At 45.6% G+C, this 23,617-nt stretch overlaps 1 protein-coding gene and 1 pseudogene across 3 annotated transcripts; both read left to right on the forward strand.

Moving 5' to 3' along the window:
- The first annotated feature begins 3,681 nt into the window (after positions 1-3,681).
- Positions 3,682-17,448, forward strand: LOC110120361 (uncharacterized). 2 transcript variants are annotated; one of them, XM_023300794.2, is made up of 12 exons: positions 3,682-4,840; positions 4,963-7,080; positions 7,207-7,288; positions 7,373-7,472; positions 7,560-7,655; positions 7,760-7,810; positions 12,067-12,132; positions 12,929-13,030; positions 16,104-16,172; positions 16,254-16,337; positions 16,571-16,666; positions 16,982-17,448. In XM_023300794.2, the coding sequence occupies exons 2-12, from the start codon at positions 6,867-6,869 to the stop codon at positions 17,036-17,038; spliced, it is 1,017 nt and encodes a 338-aa protein (XP_023156562.1). In that variant the 5' UTR covers positions 3,682-4,840; positions 4,963-6,866; the 3' UTR covers positions 17,039-17,448. The 2 variants fall into 2 exon arrangements, with proteins under 2 accessions (XP_023156562.1, NP_001337737.1); NM_001350808.1 differs by lacking the exon at positions 3,682-4,840 and having other exon boundaries at positions 6,796-7,080; positions 16,982-17,152.
- On the forward strand, positions 3,699-4,950 carry LOC100276822 (G-type lectin S-receptor-like serine/threonine-protein kinase pseudogene; annotated as a pseudogene). The gene has a single exon (NR_146913.1). The product of NR_146913.1 is annotated as a G-type lectin S-receptor-like serine/threonine-protein kinase pseudogene (transcript).
- Positions 17,449-23,617: the final 6,169 nt, after the last annotated feature.

Below are 23,617 nucleotides of genomic sequence, written 5' to 3' on the forward strand. Positions count from 1 at the left end.
GAGCTCAAAAGAACACGGCAAATCACTCTCACTAGTCACTAGGGTTTTGTGTGGAATTGGAGAGGATTTGATCTCTTTGAATGTGTCTAGAATTGATTGCCTAGCTCTTGTAAGTGGTTGAGAAGTGGAAAACTTGGATGGATATGAATGTGGGGTGGTTGGGGTATTTATAGCCCCAACCACCAAAAGTGACCGTTGGCTGGAGGCGTCTGCTCGATGGCGCACCGGACAGTCCGGTGCACACCGGACAGTCCGGTGCCCCTGCCACGTCATCACTGCCGTTGGATTCTAGCCGTTGGAGCTTCTGACTTGTGGGCCCGCCTGGGTGTCCGGTGCACACCGGACATGTACTGTTTAACGTCCGGTGCACCGGCATGGGCAGCCCTGACGTCTGCGCGCGCTGCGCGCGCATTTAATGCTGCGCAGGGAGCCGTTGGCGCCGCAGAGAGCCGTTGCTCCGCTGGCACACCGGACAGTCCGGTGCACACCGGACAGTCCGGTGAATTTTAGCGGAGCGCGAACCCGAGGCTGGCGAGTTCCGAAGGCCGAGCTTCCTTGGAGCACCGGACATGTCCGGTGCACACCGGACAGTCCGGTGAATTATAGCGCGCCGGCTTCCGAGAATTCCCGAGGGCGAAGAGTTTGAGTCTGAGTCCCCTGGTGCACCGGACAGGTACTGTGCACTGTCCGGTGGCACACCGGACAGTCCGGTGCGCCAGACCAAGGGTGCCCTCGGTTGCCCCTTTGCTCCTTTATTGAATCCAACACTTGATCTTTTTATTGGCTAGATGTGAACCTTTTGCACCTGTATAACTTATACACTAGAGCAAACTAGTCAGTCCAATATTTGTGTTGGGCAATTCAACCACCAAAATTATTTAGGAACTAGGTGTAAGCCTAATTCCCTTTCACTCGTATGGTCTCCTTGTTCATCAGATGGATGTAAAGACAGCTTTTCTTAATGGAGAGCTGGACGAGGAAATCTATATGGAACAGCCTGATGGATTTGTAGTAAAGGGTCAAGAAAGCAAGGTGTGCAAGTTATTGAAATCTTTGTATGGTCTGAAGCAAGCACCAAAGCAGTGGCATGAGAAGTTTGACATGACTCTAACGTCTGCAGGCTTTGCCATTAATGAGGCAGACAGGTGTGTATATTATCGTTGTGGTGGGGGCGAAGGAGTTATATTGTGCTTATATGTTGATGATATATTGATATTTGGCACAAACATTGATGTGATCAATGAAGTCAAGTCTTTTCTATCAAAGAGTTTTGATATGAAAGATCTGGGAGAAGCTGATGTGATTCTAAACATCAAGCTGATTAAGGCAGATGGTGGGATTACTCTCTCGCAATCTCACTATGTTGAAAAGGTTTTGAAGCGATTTGGCTTCTCTGAGTGCAAACCTTCTCCAACACCTTATGATCCCAGTGTGACACTGCGAAAGAACAAGAGAATTGGTTTAGACCAATTGAGATACTCTCAGATTGTCGGTTCACTCATGTATCTTGCTGGTGCAACAAGGCCCGATATCTCGTTTGCTGTGAGCAAATTGAGTAGGTTCATGTCAAACCCCGGGACTGATCATTGGCATGCACTTGAGCGGGTTATGCGCTACCTGCAAGGTACAATGAGTTATGGAATTCACTATTCTGGTCAGCATGCAGTACTTGAAGGATATAGTGATTCGAACTGGATATCTGATGCAGACGAGCTTTATGCCACCAGTGGTTATGTCTTTACTATTGGTGGAGGTGCGGTATCATGGAGGTCATGCAAGCAGACCATTTTGACGAGGTCAACCATGGAAGCCGAGCTAGCTGCACTTGACACAGCAACCGTTGAGGCAGAATGGTTGCGTGAACTCTTGATGGACTTGCCGGTGGTTGAGAAACCAATACCAGCTATCCTTATGAACTGTGACAATCAGACAGTGATTGCTAAAGTGACGAGTTCTAAGGATAATGGAAAGTCATCAAGACATGTCAAAAGACGATTGAAGTCTGTCAGAAAGTTGAGAAACTCCGGAGTTATAAGTGTGACTTATATTTCAACAGATAAAAATTTGGCAGATCCTTTTACCAAGGGACTACCACGTAATGTGATAGAAATCGCATCGAGAGAGATGGGTATGAGACCCGAATAAAGTTGCCATGGTGGAAACCCAGTCTATGTGATCGGAGATCCCGTGAATTAGGTCCTGGGAAGAACAAGCCATTGGTGAACTGAGGAGAGTAACCTTTGACCCTCTCTAAGTAAAGATGCAATACTCTCAAATGCTGTAAGGCAGGTTGGCTTTGTGCCTTAATGTGTTCTGTTGGCTTGTATTAGCGAAGATGTTGTCCTGCAGAACATTCTTTGAAAGAACACACCTATATGAGTTAGACTGTCTAACGTCGCAGTCTATGAGATTTGGGTGATCTCTAGTAAACTCATGAAGAGACCTTGGAGTACGACGTATATGCTCCACTCGAGAAGGGGACTACTGGTAGCCAAGTACTGGTCATGACTTCAAGTGAAACCCATTCACGCAAAACTTGCAATTCAAGGCATAGTCCATTGTCCAAGTTGTGGGTTGGTGTAGCTTGGAGTTCTAGGCGGAAGTTCAACTTAACAGTCTCTGCTGAAAAACTAGTATATTAAACAGTAGTGAACAGTGGCGAAAACTGCAGATGGGCATTTGAGATCTGGTGGGGGATTTTTATGATTTATGGGCTTGGCCCAATTAAGAAATTCAAATAAATCCCAGAAAATCTCAAAAGCCCATACAAAAAGGATGGCTAGAGGATAGGTGGAACCATTAGCACCATATTGCTAGCTCTAGTGGAGTAGAGCTAGCTTAAATATGGAAGCCACACTCACTCACCAAGTCATGGATGAGAGGAGAGAGTGTGGAGAGCCACACGCGCGCGCGCGCTCGCTCGCCTCGCCTGGCCGGGTCGGGGCGGGCGAAGGGCGCGGGCGCACGACATGCGCGTGAATGGTCCGCCGAAATCCGGCCCCTCGCCTTGCGGGGGCGCGGCTACCTTTTGCCGTTTGATTTTTTGGTTTCTTGGCTGTTACGCTTATCCTAACCGATCGCTATAAAATCTCAACTGATTGCGAGATTTTCGTGGGCGGATAAGCACGGGGGGTCGCGGACTCGGCCCTATAAAAGGAGCCCGGCAGCCAGCCTCCAAATGATCCCAGATCCCAGTTCGCTTTCGCCTCTCTTCATAGCTGAGCCGTCTTTTAGTTCCCTTCGTCCCGACCGCAGAGGTGCATCTGCGATCAGGAGAGCAGGTCTCCGGAACCCTTCGTCTTCTAGATCCTGCACCGGGAGAGGACGAATAAGGTTTTTGGGAAGCGTCTTCACGCGACTGCTCGTGATCTTCTGACATCGTCGACCCAGCTGATCCTGGCGCGCGCCAACAATCAGTAAGTCTAATCAGTACGCATCATCTGATTTGGCTTTTATTTCAGTTCTTCTGATTTGGTCATGATTTATATTCGGAATTTAATTTGGAATTTGTCTAATTATTCAACAGGACTATCTTATTCATTGAACCAAACACCCTATTATGATGTGTTTGATTTATGGAGTCACCATATCTCTAATCTCTAATCTCTAATCTCTAATCTCTAATCTCTAATCTCTAACTAACTATTAAGAAGGTAATGTAGACCACTTTTGTGCCCCCGCCTCCCCCTGCTCCACTCAATTGCGTGCGCGGTGCGCCCTCGCCTGTCCCCGCGTCCCCGCCCCTGTCTCCTGAAGTCGTCCGCGACCGCCGCCATGCTCCCCTCGCCCCGTGCCGCATCCGTCGTGATAGGGATCCGAGAACACCCCATGGATGTGTCCGGGATTCGAGGCCTCTCCCGTCCCTTCCCCTCCCCCACCCCCATCGGCGATGCCCGGATCCGCGACCACCGCCGTCCAACCCCGGCCTCCGTCTGTGACCGCTCCGTGGTGGCGCAAGCGCTGGAGGCATCCACAGGGGGCTACCGACGGCTGGGACGGGTTCGTGCTCACCACCGACGGCTGGGACGTCCATCGGGGGACCTTCCCGGCATGGATGGTGTCTTCGCAAGGAAACGACAGCTCGCTGGTGCTGCTGAACACCCGTCCGGGTTCGGCTGCGGACGGCGCAGGCATGGCGGAGCACCTGCAGCTGCACCTGGGGCAGGTGAGCTTACGGAGCTGGTCGAGTTTCGCTGGCTACTGGGTGGCCCGCTGGACCTTCCCATCCGACTGCAGATCCAGCGCCTTCTTCTGCGTCCGTTTCGGCATTTGCACCAGCGTCGGCACGTGTGCCTGCGTCGACGAATTCGAGCCTTCGAAACCCTGCGAGTGGCAGCGCGGGTACTTTGTGGACGGGTGCACCACCAGGTCTCACCCGCTGAGCTGCACCGCAGACGATAGTGGCCGCCGCCCGACGACGGAGCAGGACGACTCGTTTCTGCTCCTGGACAACCTGCGAGGGCTCCCTTACAGTTCCATCCCACAGCGAAGGGCCACGGCTGGCCGCGCTTCTTCACGGCGGCCGCGGCGTGGGGAGGCATCAGCTGGATCTGGTGATGGATGAAGAGCGGAGGGGCCCGACGCCGCGTCCTCTGCTCCTCGCCACCGGACTGCCTCGCTTTCTACGGCAACATTATTGCCAAGAACATTTTTGATGATGTACTGCATTCCATAGCAGCAGCATTGTCCGTAGCAGATGATGGCAATTCACTGCTAGCACTAGCTGAAGCTTCCTTAACTTGAGTGGGAATATCAATCTTAACTGAAGGTCTGATTGCTCGAATTGGAGCTGCCAGTGATTCCTTTTGGCCTTGGGTTTGCGCATCCTTCAACTAAATCGGTATGGCAACTGTTAGTGATCCACAAGAGGCTAGCGTTATGTATCATAATTTACTAGGACAGAAATCACAGGAGAAGTTGAGCTCTTCCTTGGTTGGTATTGTACATCCTTTACCTGAAAAGGGATCACAGATGGAACTGCTTCCTTCCTTGATTGATCTTGCCTGGCCGTGTGCGCCGTGGAGGGCAGGCCGGAGTCTTGGACGATGCTGGCTGTGGCGGGCGTCGACATGGAAGGTGCTGTGTCTGACCGATCTCTGATGTTCTTCTTTTAATCGATTTTTTGTTTTATTAAATAGCCAAAAGGCAGTTTAACGTATGCGTCTTCTTTGAAAATGACATATAAGCGAAGTCTTTTAAAATAATGGTAAATTGGCGAAACTCACTTGCCATAATGGCAAATTTCCAAATTTCTCCTCACGCAAGTCTTCGGCGCCAGGTCGCAACCGTCACGTCACCTCGCCGCCTCCCCCCGCCCGCCCTCCAGAAATAGGGCCAGAAAATATCTCTCTTCCCTGGTCGGGTGATGAGTTGTGCTGATTCGGCGGCAGAAAGAGCGCGTAGGGTAGAGGTGGAGTGGAGGAGCGAGAGGAGTGGGCTACCCGCTAGCCCTGGTGGCGTGGTGCGGCGCTGGAGGGAAGACGTGTGTGAGAGGGAGGAGGCCGCGGGGAATCGAGCACAGACAAGGCAGCGCAAAGCGCGCGGAGAAGAGGACCTCCCGCTCCCGCCTGCGTGGGTAGCGTCCTGGCGCAGCAACAAAGGCAGATGGGTGGTGTGCGCCGTGTGCGTGGACGGACGGATGGCATGTGTGCGTAATTAGCGACCGGGCGCGGGGGCGGGGCGGGAAGAACGCGGACGGTGGGTGCTGGTGCCGCTGCCTTCGGCCTCACCCCATGCCGGCAGAAGGGGGTGCGGGGCTGGCCAGACCATACGATGGGACTTGTGAGCGACGGGCTGCCCACCCCGGAGCCGGTCGGATCGAGACGAACGACTACGACAGTGAGCGATCGCGCGTCGCGGGCACCGGGCACGCACCACCACTCGCGCTCGTACCCGCGGTAGGCAGTCCAGTCCACTCCAGTGCGGCTCCCCTGGTCAGGCTAGGGCCTGATGGACCTGGCAGGCTGGCACACACGCGTTGGCGATGCGTGTGCGCCTACTTTGCTCCTCTATTTTATCGTACGGCGGGCGGGGCAGCTGGCCCAGCATGGCTTCATTCCCACATGTTCAACTGTTTGATGTATCAATTTTTTTATCTATCTCTACTTCTCTACTATCTATTAAGGCAATAGTGTAGACCATCTCCGTGCCCTCGCCTCCGCGACATCCACGCCGACTCCGCGCACACGGAGCTCTGACTCCACGAAACCCCCGCCCACCTGCGTCGGATAGCCAACCTCCGCACGCGACCTCCGCAACCTCCGTAAACTGCTATCGTGGCTCCATGACATTTGCGTCGACGACTCCGCGACCTCCTCCACCACGATGGCTCTACCACACCGTGCGTGCCATCGCAAAAACCTACGCAATGTGTCGTGCGGCTCCCACCCACCGCGCCCCTGCCTCCCCTCCGCATACGCCATGCTTGTGGTTTCGTATATATATTTTATACTATTTTTACTTACGTAGCAACGCACGGACACATATCTAGTGCTTTATGAAGTGATGTATTATAAGTTTATTCTATAAATTTTGGTGAAATCAAATGCATTATACAAACTAAATAGAAAAGTGAGGAGTGAAAAGAAGACCAGACATACCCAAAACTTGCTCAAGATGAAAAGGGAAGAAAAGACGAGCACAGGCTGTCGGATACGCGCATCACGAGGCAAAATCCAACCGTTAGCGGCGTCCTCCCCGTACCGAGGCGAAACCCTGCTAAAACCCCGACTTGTTGACCCTCGCCGCCGGCGCTGGGAAATCACACAGACACACTCACACACAACCTACCCAGACGGCCAGACCCCGCGCCGCCCCGCCGCCACCCCCACCCCCACCCCAAATCAGTCAAACGCGCCGCCGCCGCCATGGGCTCCTCCGTCAGCCAGGCCGGGGCCCCTCCTCCCCATCCCCCCACATACGCGTCGACTCCACCCTTTGCGCCCGCTGCCGCTGACGCTGCTGACGCCGCCGCCGCCCCGCCGCCGAAACCTCATGAGGAGGAGGCGACTGAGGAGAAGGTGGACTACCTCAACCTCCCGTGCCCCGTCCCATATGAGGAGATCCAGCGCGAGGCCTTCAGTAAGTCCCCAGTTCCACCCCTTCCTCTTACCTTGTTTGATGTGCTGTCAATCGCCGGCGCGACTGACTTGACCGCAAATCGAGCGGGTGGCGAGTAACTATGTGATCTTCTTTGCGTTGTTGCAGTGGCGCTGAAGCCGGACCTTTTCGAGGGTATGCGCTTCGATTTGACCAAGATGATCACCCCGTACTTCGCTTTGACTCACAGGTACGTGGTGCATCTTCGTGTTTTGTCAGCTTGTTCTGGTTGTGTGCCCATGTTTTCACAATTGATTACGTTTGTTTGAACCAGCGTTGCCATGGGATCCATTGAGATCCCGGCACAGGGGAGCGAGGTGATCAAGGTTCCCACCTCCAATTATGAGTTTGGTGCCAACTTTATCAATCAGAGGGTTGCACTCCTTTTCCCTTTACATAAGAGTGCTGTTGAGTGCTCTCTACTGGGTTTCATTCCTCAATGTAATGGGATTCTCTTGTAGACGATGCTCATGGGGAGGGTCTCACATGAAGGGAGGGAGAACATCCGTGTCAAGCATGATATTACGGACAACCTTTCTTTAAAGATAAATGCTCAGGTAAATTGATTTTAAACTGCTAGTAAATTGATGATTATTTGGATTCAGCTTTGCTTGAAGCCACCTTTAAAAATCCTTAGTTGACCGATTTTGTGCTCTTGCAGTTGACAAGTGAGCCCCACTACTCCCAAGGGATGCTGAATTTTGATTATAAGGTTAGCCTCTCTATGTGAACATCGATTTCTGTTGGCTCGGAAGTCTTTATTAGGTCGTTTGGTTTGATGGGAGGGACCCAGCAGTTGTATATTGCATTTGTTTGTTTTACACCAAGTAACAAATTATGGTATTTGACTCCTTTCTCTTATGAAGTAAATAGGCCATTGCTATCCTCTTAATGGAACAAATGCTATGACACGTTTGCAAAAACATAGGTCATTGCTATTGTTGCTGTACTGTCTTGCACAAAATTGTTTGGAACATGATTTTTGGACTTTATGTATGGGAAAGATAGAAATTATTACTCAACCTGTTTTGCTATCCTAAAGCTTTGTTTACATGCTGCAAGGGTTGCCCATTCTTCCTTTGAATCAGATGGGTATGTGGCTCGAAGTATTGAAACTAGTGTACCCCGGTGATGTACCGGATTTGTTGCTGCTGCGTCTTTTTGTTTTTTCGATCAGTGATCTGGTTTGCGTCTCCATCGTCCATCGCCCGTCTCTAGGATAGCCTTCTTGCCCTCCAAGTCATGTACTCCTATATATTCTCCTTAGAGGCTCAATATCCCACACATTATACACAATCTCTTCTTACACCGTCATGCTCACTGTCGTCGATCGTTTCTCCAAATATGCGCACTTCATTGCCCTCAGTCACCCATACTCTTGTGTCAGTTGTTCGTGCCTTCTTCGAGGATATTGTTCGGCTACATGGCTTCCTCCCCACCTCCATTATCAGCGACTGGGATATGGTCTTCACCGGTCATATGTGGCGCGACCTCTTCAAGATGTTTGGTTTCAAACTCCACTAAGCACAACATTTCACCCTTGCCGTAAAAAAGGAAGCCATGTACCTTTGTTGTGCCACAAGGGACCTACTTCGTGCTTGGGTGGATTGGCTTCCATGGGCTAGTTATTGCTACGAGCCTACTATACCTCTTTCCACACGGCGTTTCGCACCACTCCCTTCTAGGTGGTGTACAACTGTCCCTCGCCACCTTTGTTGCCACACAACAGGGGCTGCTCAGATAGAGACAACAAACTCCCTAATGTGTGATTGAGATGCTTTTATTGGGGAAATTCATCAGCGTCTTCTCCAGGCTCAATAGTATGGCGAGCAGTACTACGATAACCACCATCGTGAGCTTGAATTCAAAGTGTGCGATTGAGTGTGGCTCTGCCTTTTCCATCGCTCGATGTGCTCGTTGTAGCCCCGACCCAAGGGAAAACTTGGGCCTCACTATGTAGACCCCTTCCAGGTATTGCAGCGAATTGGGCAGGTGGCCTACTGTCTCCACCTCCCGGCCGACGCTCGTCTCCACGATGCGTTCACGTCGGACAACTCAAGCCATTTTACGGGGACCTTCCAACGACTCTATCACATGTGCCACCTGTTCATGATGGCCAATTGTTGTCTGCTCTAGAGAAAGCGTTACACACCCAATTACGCTGTGGGTTGTGGCGTATGACATGATCTCGTACGGTGGCAGGGCTTGACCAGTGTTGACACTACATGGGGGACACTGCACGTTTTCATGGACGGCTACCCAAATGCTCAACTCGAGGACAAGATGTTTGAAGAGGCGGAGAGATATGTAATGACCTGTACAGCTTATGCGCGTCGAAAAACGGGCCACATAGGTATTAGGCTCAAATTACAGTAGGCGTAAATAATACCCGTTTAGAAAATATAATTTGTTAGGAAAGGAGAGTGCAAATCGATAATGACTTCTCGTTAGTAAATAGAATTATTTGTTAGGAAAAGAGAGTCCAAATCAATAAGGACCCCTTCTCTAGTTTGTTTGGGAAAAACAAGTCCTCTAGGGACTATAAATGTAGAGACCATGTAACTAGATGAAGACAAGCAAGGCAATTATCTTTGCCAGGCTTCACGAGCTGCCCACATGTTTTGTCTCCTCATCATTGCGCCGTCAATCTGCACTCTAGCCACCATGGCTATGGCTGGGCGTTTGGGTTTACCCGAAATTTTGGGTCGGGTTGTTTGTTTTTTTAAATTTCGGGTATCTAGCTGTTGAAGTTGAACTTGACCTGAAATTTCGAATACCTGAAAAATCGGGTACCCAAAATTTCGGGTTCAGATTCGGGCACAGGTACGGCACCCAATATTTTTAACAGCCAGTCCACAATTAGCACTCATGGGCACAATGGAAAGCATCTCTTAGTTTGCAGCTCTTCGGTGTGCCAAATGAGCAGTAAAGCCTAACTAGAAGGTGATTTCAGAAGCACATGTCACCAGAAAACAATGTCATAGTTCACAGAACCATGATGTCTATAAGCTTTAAACAATGTCACAGAACTAGAGTAGTATACTAGTATCAAACTTCATACGTCCATCAGCCCATACTTGTTTGTACATATGCCCATATCTATAACTGCAGAACTTGTAGCCACTAGCCATGATGAACTTTGTTCAGATTTCGGAAGCTATTCAGGTTGCAGAACGCTAGAAACATGTAGGAACCCAACACCTGCTAGGTTGCCAACTACCATACGCCCACACCTATTTATACAGGATAACATGACACAATAGAACATTACATTTTCATAATTTAGTGGACATGGACTGGTTGGCAACTCTGGCAGTATGTGGTGTGCTAGTGGTCGTGTGGGCGTGTGGTGGTGGGAGGTGGTCGAGACTCAGGCATGTGGATTGTGGAGGATTGGAGTTGGAGACTTGGAGTGGAGGTGGTCGGGCGTGTGACCAACTGGACGTGGTGGTGGGCCAGTTGTTGATGGTCAGATGCCGGCGGGTGGAGTGCATGTGGAAGTGGAATTGTGGAGTGCATGTGCAACACTTAGGAGCAATAAACTAAAATCTCTCTTAAATTTCTACACTTCCCAGGTTAAGGCCCTTTCTTGTTGCTCGATGTCCTCTTTTGCTCTAGAGGCAACTTGTGCTGCCGTTTGAAAGGTGTCGGTGAAGATCCTTCTATTCCGTTCTTTCCAGACGTTCCAAAGAGTGTAAATCACCACCCCATTGAATAACCTTTCACTTTTCGGAATCTTGGCTTGGGTTTCTTCCCACCACCGGATCAGATGGCTAGGCTCATCCGATGGTATGATTAGATTTTCATCGAAATGCACCCATGCTAGGGTGAGGCTCCATATTGCTTTAGCAAAGGGGCAAAGCAATGCCAAATGGATACATGTCTCCAGTGGCCCATTGCATAATGCGTATTGGTCTTGGTGTGGCCAACCCCTTTATTGGAAACTGTTGCGGTGAGTACTTTCTGTATTTGGTATGCTGATCGAGTGGAGTATGTTCCGTCTGCCGTCCATCTCCAGAGAATGGAGTCCCTCATGTTCGGTGTAAGATGAGTGTCCTGGATTCTGATCCAAAGGGATACAAACTCCTGTACTGGGCTGCAGTGGTGATTCGGCCTCGCAGGTCCAGTGGATATCTCGGAGAAGGGTGGGATCGGTGGCTGCTGCCGGTGAATTTGCGCCCGGCCGTCGGGGGGGGAGGAGCTAACGGCTCCATTCGGCTACCATGATCAACGGTACCAATTTCTTACGCTAGGTGTGACCGCCTGAGAAGGAACTAAGTCTGAGTATGCGGTCGTTCGGGTATATTGGGTACTTCAAGTACTAGTAGTTGTAAACTTGTAACCCGAAATGGCGTTGAGAATTTCAGATACCGGGAGTTGCTACCATAATTGCTTCTCGGGTTTTTCGGGTTCGGGGTCGTTTTTTGGGTTCGGGTATCGAGTTTTCTGCCTAGTACATTCCATGTCACATCCTCGAAATCCGAAGTTCTGACCCCGATCTCCAATCTCACATCCCTATGCACTTCGCAACTGCGTCAGGGTCAAAGAACCAATCATGAGCCTATTTAACAGTGTTTGTTATTTTTTCCAGTTCCATCTTAATTATTTGTATTTTTTGATGCATCTCTATTGACATCTACTTTTTCTATTTGTTTTTTGAGGATTATAGTAGATATTTTGGGCATACACATAAGTCAGAACTCAGAAGTTCTCAGAACATTTTGGATTTTTAGTCCAAGTTTGAAAAAATGTAGAGATAATAGCCCCCCACATGTTGTCCAGTTTTTTGTGTACGATCATCAAGTTTGTTGCTATGTCCATGTGCTGCTGAATTTTGAGTTTTTGTTACTTAGGTATCATATAACAATTTGCAAATATTATGGCCTTACCTTCTGTCTAGTGTGCTTTAATTTCTTCCTTTTCATTTGTTTGCCTGAACTTGTGCTTTAATTTGTAACTTGATTCCAGGGCAAAGATTTTAGATCTCAGGTTCAATTCGGAAACAATGGTTTCTATGGAGCAAACTACATCCAGGTACACATTCCCATTTTCTCTCACAAAATCTGTTCTAACAGTTTATTGTGTTTACTATATTTTTTGGCACCGATTTGAGTATAAGGTCGTAGTGCAATATTACTGAGAGCCCCCCCCCCCCCCCCCCAAAAAAAAAACAGCATTATCCATTTTACTCTGTGGAATCAATATTAACTGTTTATTTAGTGATTCTTTTCAATTCTGGTTCATACCTTTAGGTAGTACTAGACGATTACCTGTTTCTTTGCACGCTACAGGTGGAATGCAAAACAGATTTCAATTCCTCTTTCGTCCACTTGAAGTTTAGTTCATGAAAGTAATTGGCATTCATACAAGAAACAACTCATTTTCAAAGAGATATAAATCCTGATAACAGTGGCAATAAGCAATTAAGTTAACCTAGCACCCCAGACAGGTTAAGCAGTCAACCTGTTTTAAAGGCGTCGCCTAGGCGTCCTGGCGGTGGTCCAACGCCTAGGCGCCATACCGCTTTAAAAACCATGCAACAGGTGTTTTTTCTTTGATTCTGTTGTTAAAATTGCAAGTCAGAAGGTGTTTCTGTTGTTTAAAAGGATGTCAGAGGGTACCTTCTTAAGGTCATGGTTTTCATGAAAGTGTCTATTTTTCACATAAATCTCATGAGTTTACTTTAATCATCATGATAGAAGGAATTTTCATGGGTTTTTTAATATAGAGAAATTAATTTTAGATAGGGTTTGTTCAGCTAACATGCTTGTTCTATCATTTCATCATCTGACAATCAAGATATGGATTCAGAGTTTTTAATGCATTTCAGAGTGTCAGCAAGAACCTTTCCTTGGGAACTGAAGCCTTTTGGCTTGGGCAGCAAAGGAAGTCTGGAGTCGGTGTTGTTGCTCGCTATGACACAAAGAAAATGGTTAGTCTTTGTGGCATGTTTAAATTTTACATAATCATGATGTAATCCGTTAGAGTTTCAGATTTTCATCAATTATAGCCGATCTGTCGACACGAGTCCAATCTTATTTATTTTCTGAGACAATTCATATTTGAAGAGGTCTCAAGTTTGTAGATTCTCAATTTATTCCAGACTCAGATGTACAATGACTGACAACATTGATTAAGTTCAGGTTGTTAGATTTTTGTAAAGTATAAATTCTACCTGTATAATAATAAATGCTGAATTTTTAGGCTGGAATTCCCCAAGTAAAGGATAATAGAACTAGTTCTTTAAAGTAATCTAAAAACGGAAAACAATAATATTAAACTCTCTGAACACATGCATAAATGCTTTTTTTTTCTTTTTTGTAATATGTGGACGAGTTTGATTTCACCTGAATAGACTCGGTAGCAGTAAAGTAGTATGCGCGTGATTTTGTGGACATCCTGTTATATAGCCCCTAGAAAGTTGGCATTTCCAGTTTCCGCAATCTGATCCAAAGTTCCAAACTGATAGATAAAGTAAATTATTTTGGATTTTTGAAGTCATTTTTGCCTCAGATCAAAATATTAAACATTGTGAACCACATGTAAAGCTTAGGGCCAGTTTGGTAGAGCTCCATCTAATTCCGATTCTCTATGCAAGCTGGTTCTCCGAGCAAAGTGATTCTGTGGCTCAAAGTGATTCTTTTTAGTTCTTTAACATGAACTCTCAAAATCACGATGGAGAATCACTTCATGGAACCGAAGAAGCTACCTTTTCGGATCCCGCCTCTTAGGGCTCGTTTGGTAGAGCTCCGCTCCATGATTCTCTAGCTCCGAGAGCTGATTCTTCGATAGAGTGATTCCGAATGATTCTTTAGTAGAAGTGAATCTATCTGGCAAAAACTGTTTAGCAAATAGTGTATGAAGTGATTCCTGAGGAGTTGGAGAGTGGGGAGCAGGTTTTTTTGGCTCCCATTCTCTAGTACAAAATGGAGACTAGATTCACTCCGCTCCCACCATGGAGCAGTTCACTTTTTTGCTGTTTGGCTGCGTGAGAGTGATACTTGTTGGAAGTGGAGCTGTAGGAGCGCTGCCATGCCAAACGCCTCCTTAATTCATCTCAAAGAATCACTTCATAGAATCAGCAGAGAATCACTTCTCTCTGAAAAATTGTTTGGTACCTGTTGGATTCAACGGAGAATCACCTCTGGGAGCTCTGCCAAAGGGGGCCTTAGTTGGTCAGTTCTGTTTTTACCTTTTCGAGCTTGCATGCAAACTGTTGATGACTTTTTGGAATGAAACTAAAAATGTCTTATCCCTATAATTTGGGAATAAACCATTTAGTGAAAGCCAAGGTTATTAAAGCGGGAAGGCCAGGTGTGGCGAGCTACCTGTTAGAATGGATTGTGCTTGTCAGTTCTTCCCTCCCTTGCACTTCTCTTTCCCTCTTCATATCTCAACTGGGGCCAAGTCAGATGGGGCGCCTCCCGCGGGAGGTGTACATGTGGTTCTCCTGCACACGCGACAACTTCCTCAATCCTCCTTTTCATGTGGTTCATCCCCCCCCCCCCCCCCCCCCCCCCCCCCCCCGCATTGGACTGCTCTTTTTGCCGCGCCTTCTTTAGCTAATCCGATGCCTTGCCGACGACTTTTGCCGCGAGGAGGTCGTCCGCTCAGACGGCTAGGTGATGCCTTAACCTTGTTGAAAATTTTCATTGCTAGTCTTTAGAGTGCAACTTTTGAAGGACATGCTTGGTGCAGTGGTGAAAGCTGTCTCACTGAGCCACGGAATGGCAGGTTCGAAGCAGCCTCTGTATTTGCAGAGGAAAAGCTTGCCTTGGTTCATCTCTTCCTCAGATCCCACTTACTACAGGACTGTTAGAGAAGACTTGTACATCATCACAGGAATGCTGAAATTGAATGCACTCAACTACTTTCCAGAAATATGTTTTTGAGCTTTGGAGATGATATCATATTTTCATTTGAGGTTTTCTATTGCCTATTTCTGGTCTCAGTTGGATTATGGGTTGCGTAAGCCAAAAACCGTACCAAACTGGAGGGCAGGCTGTGCTTTGTTTTTTGGGTGATGGCATGCTCTATTTCGTGGTGGCTCTTGTTGGTTTTGTTTCTTGTGTACTCTCAACTTGTTTGTGATTGTAAGCCTTTGTTTTTTTCAGGCTTTGCCTTTTACTACCTTAAGAAAAAAAGTTCTTAAAATGTGGAGTTTTTTTAGAACAACACAGGAGAGTTGCGTGTCATTTCATTAAGCAAGAGGAAAACAGTGTGGGGGGGCGAGGCCAACCCACGGTTACAGACTTACACACACCAGCTCGCCACACACAAGAGGTAGGCAACCAAAAACACACCCAGGGGGGAATGATCAAGATCCCAGCCCCACCATCCTTGCACTCAGAAGCCTAAGCGCAGAATTGCCAGCAAGGGTACGCTGTACGCATAATGGAAGTAATTGGGGGGGGGGGGGTGTTGCGGGGTAAAGAATTACTGTGTGGCCCGAGTTCCCCGTTGGTTGTCACCCAACAATTGGCAGTTTGTGGAACACTGGAGGGAAAGGCTCAGAAGTGTTCATAAACTCATGTTATTCAATTTTGTTACATATATCAATAAGGTTAAATCTTGCCCACCTCTTTTATTTGATAAACTTGATCTGTTTCTATGAAATTCCAGTACTGCACTTCCTTGGTTGAAGCTAAAAAATATGCATGCTGCATGCACGCCACTTTATCTCATGTACAAGAGCAACATAGTTTTTTTTCAGAAGTACTTATGGTTGACCTGATAAATAAGGTTTCTTGTGTTTGGCATCTTTTTTTAAACTTCTGTAACAAGAGCTTCAGAACTCATCTTGGCACACGTGCCTTAACAAATTTAAGTTATTCGTGATCTCTGCAAGTTATTTTTAAAGTCATTTTAGGGTTGGTGATCATCGTCTAGGGTGACAAATAGCGCTGCCCTATATATATCTGTGTGTAGAGAGAGAGAGATATTTAGTGTTGGGAAATAAAATATTTTTGCCTGTATCTGATGTTGTATCTCATATATATGTGCAGGTTGCGACTGCACAAATTGCAACCACTGGAATGGTCGCGCTTAGTTATGTACAGAAAGTTTCTGAAAAGGCGAGTTTTTTTCATATCATTTTTAATACTTACATTTTTTTGCTTTAATAGCAGCTTCATTACATAAGAAATTGTGTGCAGGTTTCCCTTGCATCTGATTTCATGTACAATCAAATGACAAAGGATGTAACAGCAAGCTTTGGTTATGATTATATGCTGAGACAGGTATCCTTGTTTGTTTGACCCATCTGCTATTTTTCCCATGCTTCCATTTGTTATTGTAATGCAAATGTTAGATAAAATGCTTGAGGGCAATCGATCTTTCATGTGTTGGGTTATCTCACATGGATACTAAGTTGATCTTTTTGGCTAAGAAATTATATTGCTCTATGGGCTTACGATATTCAAGTTAAGTCAAATGAATATTAAGTTAAAATATATTGGTTATATATTTGCAGTGTCGATTGAGAGGGAAACTGGATACCAATGGCGTAATTTCTTCTCTTTTGGAGGAGCGATTGACTCCAGGTGTCACTTTCCAGTTGTCTGCAGAGGTCAGTTTGAGAAACTTACTCTACTATTTATTACGCCGTCTGTTTATTTTTTACATGGTTTACTGCTATTTGAGAAAGTCAGAAGTCATAAATTTACACTAAGAATTAGTCAAATTGTATTGATGCATGAGTGATTGAAAACATATGTTAGAACTATATCAAAGAAGGAACATTCGGCCTTGATCTTGGCCACCTTAGATGCTTAACCTACTCTACATGATTGTAGTGCGCAGTCAGAATATGTGAAGTGCATTGTTTTTTACTACTACCTCTTTATCAACGGAAGGGCTGATTTTTTTCTGCAATCTTGTGCAGCTGGACCACTGGAAGAAAGATTACAAATTTGGGTTTGGTATGGCTCTCGGAGAGTAAGACGATTTGAGCAAATTCTAGACACATGTACAATTAGTGGTTGGCATTAGTCGACAGGGATTAAAACGATTCTACTTTATCTTTGCATTTATTTGTCTCCCAGTTATTCGTTTAGCTGCTATGGCTGTGGGCCGTGGAGACATTTCGAAGTTTTGATTTTACTGGGCTCATCACTTGAGTAGTATTAAACTGAAACGGGAATGCGTGAATAGATTGCGCTCCACCAGATTAGGATTTCTGCATGCCAAACTCTTGATTTCTAGTCTGGAAATAAGTTACGATTTTATTCCATAAGATAAAGATACATTCCTCTGCTAAGTTAGGTGCTGTTTGGTCTGGCATTTTTGGAATTGTAATCCATTCTTGCTGCGGGTGTTTGATTTGATGAATGGGGTGTTTGATTTGATGAATTAGGTAGTCCATCGTCTTCTCACTCTTTATTTTTTGTTTGGTTTGTGCAATGGAATGGGTTGACCTATTACTATCTCATTTATCATATTTAGTATTAATATGATGTTGGAGACTTGTTCTCAAATGTTATGAATTAAGAATAAAGCAACATAAAATGTTAAATATTAATGTCCTTCGTTCGCTGAAGCATTATTTCTCCAAGGATTTAATGAACTTCGGACGAAGACCACAAGCAAAATATCACGAAGCACCTTCGTGACTAGACTTACAAAATAATATAAAATAATAAATAAAATATGAAACATTAAGGATAAATATATCAGGGATAAATAACATCATTCACACATTTTATTATATGAATCTTAAATGTTTAAACATAACACTTAGGTACATTTATATATTTGCCTTGACAAGTAATAATTCTCGAGCAACGCGTTTGCAATTAAAGGATTGCGTGAACAGTAAAGGAATATTGTTCACTATTTATAGGCACAGGACACAGCCTGTGAGGAATTACAATCATGTCTCTCATAAAAGTTTACAATAATGACTCAGATCCTTATGGACTAAAAGGTCATTCTATCTTTAAGTCGGTTCGACCCTTCATCTTCGGATATGCTATAATACCGAAGCTTCATGAATGGTACCTTCAGCATTACGTATGAGCAGCTTCAGTCGAAGCTGTTTTTTTCTGTAGGACCTTCGGCGACGAAGCATGGTCCCAAAAGTACCCCCTTCGCGGTGCTAGATCGTTTTTCGTAACGAGCTTGATCCGTGAAAAAAGTCTCTTAGGCTTCAGGAAGTCGAAGGTCCGAAAAACACCTTCCCTGAGCTCGTTGTCGAGAAACGATACAGTTTTCGAGCGCGGAGCGGTCCCACCATGCATGTTCACTTTTTGGTTTTTGCGGCCCACCGTGCAGTGGGTGCGAGCGACTGTTTTCCCGGTGTAAAAATCCTGACGATTCACCTTCTTACCTGCAGCACTATATAAACAGACAGGTAGGTGTGGAGTTACCACAGCATTCATTGCTATTGCACTGTTTTGCTGCCAAAAATTTAACCATAGCCGAAGCTTGACTTTCGCATTCAAACGAAGCTCCAGTTTAGTCTCTGCTTCGTTAGAAGAAGAGCTTCGGATAAAAGGTTATTAATTTCCAAGGAATTTTTAAGAAATTAAAAATCAAATGGCCAGAGTGCGCTCTACTGCTAGAATTGAGCGTGATGGAGATGAGGCCGAAGCTGCTGAAACTGTTCCGATTTCTGAAGCGATGAGGCGCTTCGGGCTAGCTACAGCAGAGGACACACCTGCTGCCGAAGCAACCCAAGCTGATGTTGAAGAAGTTGGTTCTGAGGATGAGTTCAGCTGCGGGGTACCAACTAAACCTAGTCATTTGGACTTTGGGAAGTCCACCATCTCTGAAGCTGACCTTCAAAAAATGGTGAAGCTGGGCTACTTCAGCGAAGCAAAAAAGGAGCTGGTTCGTTTTGGCGGAGAGGAAACTACTCCGAAGCCGGAAAAGAATAAGGTAGTAGTGTTCAAAAGCTTTTTTAAAGCAGGATTAAGATTTCCTTTGAATGGGATGATTGCTGATGTTTTGAAGAAATTTGGGGTTTACCTTCATCAGCTGACCCCTAATGCCATTGTTAGATTAAATGTTTATATTTGGGCCCTTCGTAGTCAAGGAGTGGAACCGTTCGGCGAAGGTTTCTGCCGAGTCCATGAACTACACTATCAGACTAAAGCCAGAGGAGATGATCTTCATGAGAATTTTGGATGTTACAACTTTGCTTATCGCAAGACTACGAAGTTTCCAGTGATAAGCTACCGAAGCAAATGGCCAGCCGGATGGAAATCTGAGTGGTTTTATGTTAAAGTTGATAAAGATGAAGATAAATTGGTTCAGAGTCCACTGGAGCTAACCTTCGGAGAAACGAGGCCCCGATGCAACATGATAAGGGGGAGCCCGAGCCAAATTGCTATGGCTGAATTTCGCGTGATTTCAGATCACATTGGCGCTAGAGACTTGGTGCAGGAATTTCTGGCTTTTAAAGTGTTCCCAACAATGAGGGATTGGGAGATGCCGAAGTTGGAGGGAGAAAAGAAAAAGGGAGAACTTGTTCGATTGCCTTACTATTACAAGTTTAAGAAACATTTAAAAAACCCTGCCAGGAGTGGTTGGACTCAATCGAGATTATGTGCAACGATATCCTCGGAAATTATTCTAAGAAAGAAGATCAGTTGATGACAGCAGCCTTCGGCAGTCGCCCCAAACGAAGGTTGAATCGGGTGTTAGATGCCTTGAACTTTGACTATCCTGATTACGAGCAACTGGGCGGAGATGCCGAAGGCCCGAAGAGAAAAAGAATTGCCAGTGCCCTTGACAAGGAAAGCACCAAATTGGCCAAAAAGGAACAAGAAATTTCCAAAAAACTGAGCGCAGAGCCGAAGGTAGCTGCTCCAAGAAAAAGAAAAGCTATATCTCCAAAACCTGCATCTCCAGAACCAAAGACATTGGTACGAGAGGAGGAAGCTCCTGCGACACCTTCTGCTGCCGAAGTAGAATATATTCTGAAGGTAATGACTGAACCTTTGCCTGTCAAGCTAAGTCCGATGGCGCCAGAACTGACGAAGTTTTTTCAGAAGGACAAAGAAGCTTTGGCAGCAGAAAGTTCTGCAAAGCCGAAAAAACGAAGAATTATCCAAGTGGCAGATGTGATTCATCAGACACCGCCACCGATATCGGTGTCAAAAATTGTCATTGCTGAGACCACCGGAGCCGAAGCCGCTGCAGCCGAAGCCGCTGCAGCCGAAGCTACCGGAGCCGAAACCACTGAAGCTGAAACCGCCGGAGCCGAAGCTACCGGAGCTGAAGCCACCGGAGCCGAAGCCACCGGAGCCGAAGCCGGGACCACCGAAGATTCTAACCTGGAAACCACACTTGATGTTATTGACAATATACTTCTGAAAATGGCTGAAGAAGAAGCTGTTGTGGCTGCGGTGAACACGACTACTGAAAAAGGAAAAGAGCAGGTTGAAGACATTTTGGAGGAAGGAAATTTTAACTTTCAAGATTTACTTGGACAAGAATTAACAAGCGCTGAAAAAGAAGAGCTGAAGAAATATGCCATATCCTGTGGATATAAACCAGGGTTTCTGCTATTTGGTGGGGTCAACGAAGGGAAGCTAAGATGCCTTCGGAATCGCACCGAGGCCAAAGTTGTTAGGACCTTCTCCAAAAGCGTTGGTCTGCCGAAGATAGAAGCGGACCTTTGCAGGTACCAGCGACAACATATCGCCGGTAGCTTGCTCTATGCTAACTTTAAGGTAAAAAATATTATTATTATTTGATTATTATTATTATTATTTAGGTTGTTTTCTGACGAAGGTTGTTTTGGCAGAGTATACTACTAAGTAAAGTGCTAAAAATGCAACAAGATCTTGAAGAGGAGAAAAACAAAGGTATCATCAAAGATTTAGAAGACAAAGTTGAAAATTACGAAGCTGCTCTGAAGAAGAAGGACTTCGTCATTCAAGATCTTGAAATCATAGCTAAAGAACACGAAGCTGCCATAAAAAAGAAAGACTTCGTCATTCATTCTATGGAAGGCTCACTGGCTGAGGTCCAAGCCGAAAAGGACAGTTTAAAGAATGAATTACTCAAAAAGTCAGAAAAATCTGAGCAGGAAAAGAAGAACCTCGAAAGAAGTCTCAAGACTGAGATCGAGAAAAATTCAAATTTGCAAAAATCATTGAAGGAACTTCAAGAGAAATGCCTAAATTTCGGCAGCCGATGCGTGCAACGGCTGAAGGATGTGTTTCACTCTATCGGAGCCAGCTCTGAAAAATTTACACCTTCAGCTGAAAACCTGTCCAGCACCTTGGAATACATTGAAGGCGAGGTTGATGCACTTGACGAAGTCATTGCTGGGCATGCTGACTTATGCGCCCTGGTAGCTTCTCGAGGCACAGCTACCGCTTTCCTGAAGGCTGGCTGTACGCACGGAAAAATTGTAAATAGGCCAAACTTCAGCTTGTCAGCAGCAGATTTGGTTGATATCCCAAGCCTAGCCCGAAGCATCGGAAACAGATTTATGACCCAGATTTGGGTAAATGGCGGGCGAAAAATGGCTGGTGACGAAGCTCGGAGCCACCTTAAGCCGGTGCGAAACTTATATTTGTTACTTTTACCTTCTTCTTGAAATTTGCACCTTTCTTATTCTACTTTTCAATATGTGCAGGATGACGAAGCTGAAGGATGACAGACTGAAGCTTAATAGTTGCTATAATAGACTTTCCTGCAAAAAATTCTGGAGAAATCTTTGTAATATAATTGTGGAAAAAACTTATGTAAATTTGTACATACCTTGTAATATATCTTGTCTCCTTTATCCGTGTACAATCTGCTTTGCTGTGAACGAAAATTCACTTTTGAGCCGAAGGCGAAAAACACCTTCCCTTCTTTTCGTACACAGTGAAGCATGAAAATTTCCTCTTTCTTCGAAGTTTTTTCTCATTGCCGAAGCATCTGTCTTTTTTGTGTGGTATGATGATGATGATTCTATATATGTCTAAATGAATGTTTAAGAATGCAAATGTCATGATGTCATATATCGTGCAAATGAATATCGGAATATATTCAAACCATAATCATAGCCTTCATTCCCTTGGGAATGACTCAAATCTTTTTGCCGTTTATTTTTCGGCTTCACCGTTTACTTTTCGGTGTATCAGCGCTGACTTTTCGCTGTAAGCCTCCCTCAGGAGCTTCTTCGCCTTTTACTTTCGACGGAATCCGCGTTTATTTTTCGCTGTAAGCCTCCCTTAGGAGCTTCTTCGCCTTTTACTTTCGGCGGAATCAGTGTTTATTTTTCGCTGTAAGCCTCCCTTAGGAGCTTCTTCGCCTTTTACTTTCGGCGGAATCAGCGTTTATTTTTCGCTGTAAGCTCTGCATTCCCTTAGGAACGACTTTTGAGCTTCTCCCTGTTTTCTTTTCTTTTTCCTTTGCATTGACATTTACATTTTTTGGGGGATATCACTCTTATAAAATTGAAATAAGGAAAAGAAAAATTACATGTTGTGGCCCCATTAAAAACCTTTCTCCCCCTTTGGAAAGGAAAAGGGTGCCACAAAAAAAAGAATAGAAAAAATTACATCAAACTAAACATAATATCGCCGGAGCTCATCCGCATTTCATGATCTAGGAATGTCGTTGTCGTCCATATCCTTCAATCTGTAGGAACCGGGTCTTGACGAAGATACTACCAAAAAGGTCCTTCCCACTTCAGCTGTAATTTGGCTACTGTCTCAGGATTGGCTACTCTTCGAAGCACCAAGTGTTCTGGTTCAATGTTCTTTAGCCTAACCTTTCTATCACGCCATTTTATTGTTTCAGCTTGGTATTTGTTGATGTTTTCCACAGCTTGAAGTCTGATCCCTTCTATAGCATCTTTTTCCACAGAGTAATCAGCTTCAGCTTCGTCTTCTGCCGAAGCTACTATTCTTATTGATCTTGCTTTAGCTTCTTCCGGAGTTATTGCTTCGTCACCAAACAATAGTTTGAATGGTGTAAACCTGTTGATCTTGATACTGTTGTGTTATGGCTCCACACCACTTTGATTAATTCTTCTGGCCACTTTCCCCTGGGCTGATTGAAGATTAACTTCATTATTCCTGTCATTATGATCCCATTAGCTCTTTCAACAAGTCCATTTGACTCCGGATGTCGAACTGATGCGAAATGGATCTTCGTGCCAATTTGATCGCAAAATTCTCTGAAAGCTTCGGAATCAAACCGTGTCCCATTATCCACAGTAATGGCCTTCGGCACTCCGAAACGACAAACAATATTTTGCCGGAAAAACTTTTGAATAGTGACCAAAGTTATTGTGGCTAAAGGCTTTGTCTCAATCCACTTAGAAAAATATTCCACTGCCACTACAACATATCTTAAGTTGCCTTGTGCTGGTGGTAACGAACCTAACAAATCAAGGCCCCACCTTTGCAACGGCCAAGTGAGTTGTATTAGCTGAGTTAAAGACGAAGGTTGTTTTTGATCTCTTGCACATTTCTGACAACCTTCGCACTTTTGGACTAATTCCGCTGCATCCGAAGCTGCCTTTGGCCAATAAAATCCTTGGCGAAAAACTTTTCCAAGCAAAGGCCTAGAT

Source organism: Zea mays, chromosome 8 (assembly GCF_902167145.1).
Source record: "Zea mays cultivar B73 chromosome 8, Zm-B73-REFERENCE-NAM-5.0, whole genome shotgun sequence".
Lineage (NCBI taxonomy): Eukaryota > Viridiplantae > Streptophyta > Magnoliopsida > Poales > Poaceae > Zea > Zea mays.

Excerpts from the sequence above, each read along its gene's own strand:
- LOC110120361 (XM_023300794.2), top strand. The coding sequence starts at position 6,867 with ATGGGCTCCTCCGTCAGCCAGGCCGGGGCCCCTCCTCCCCATCCCCCC. Across the intron at positions 7,081-7,206 it reads GATCCAGCGCGAGGCCTTCA|TGGCGCTGAAGCCGGACCTT; the intron begins GTAAGTCCCCAG and ends GCGTTGTTGCAG. Across the intron at positions 12,133-12,928 it reads ATGGAGCAAACTACATCCAG|AGTGTCAGCAAGAACCTTTC; the intron begins GTACACATTCCC and ends AATGCATTTCAG.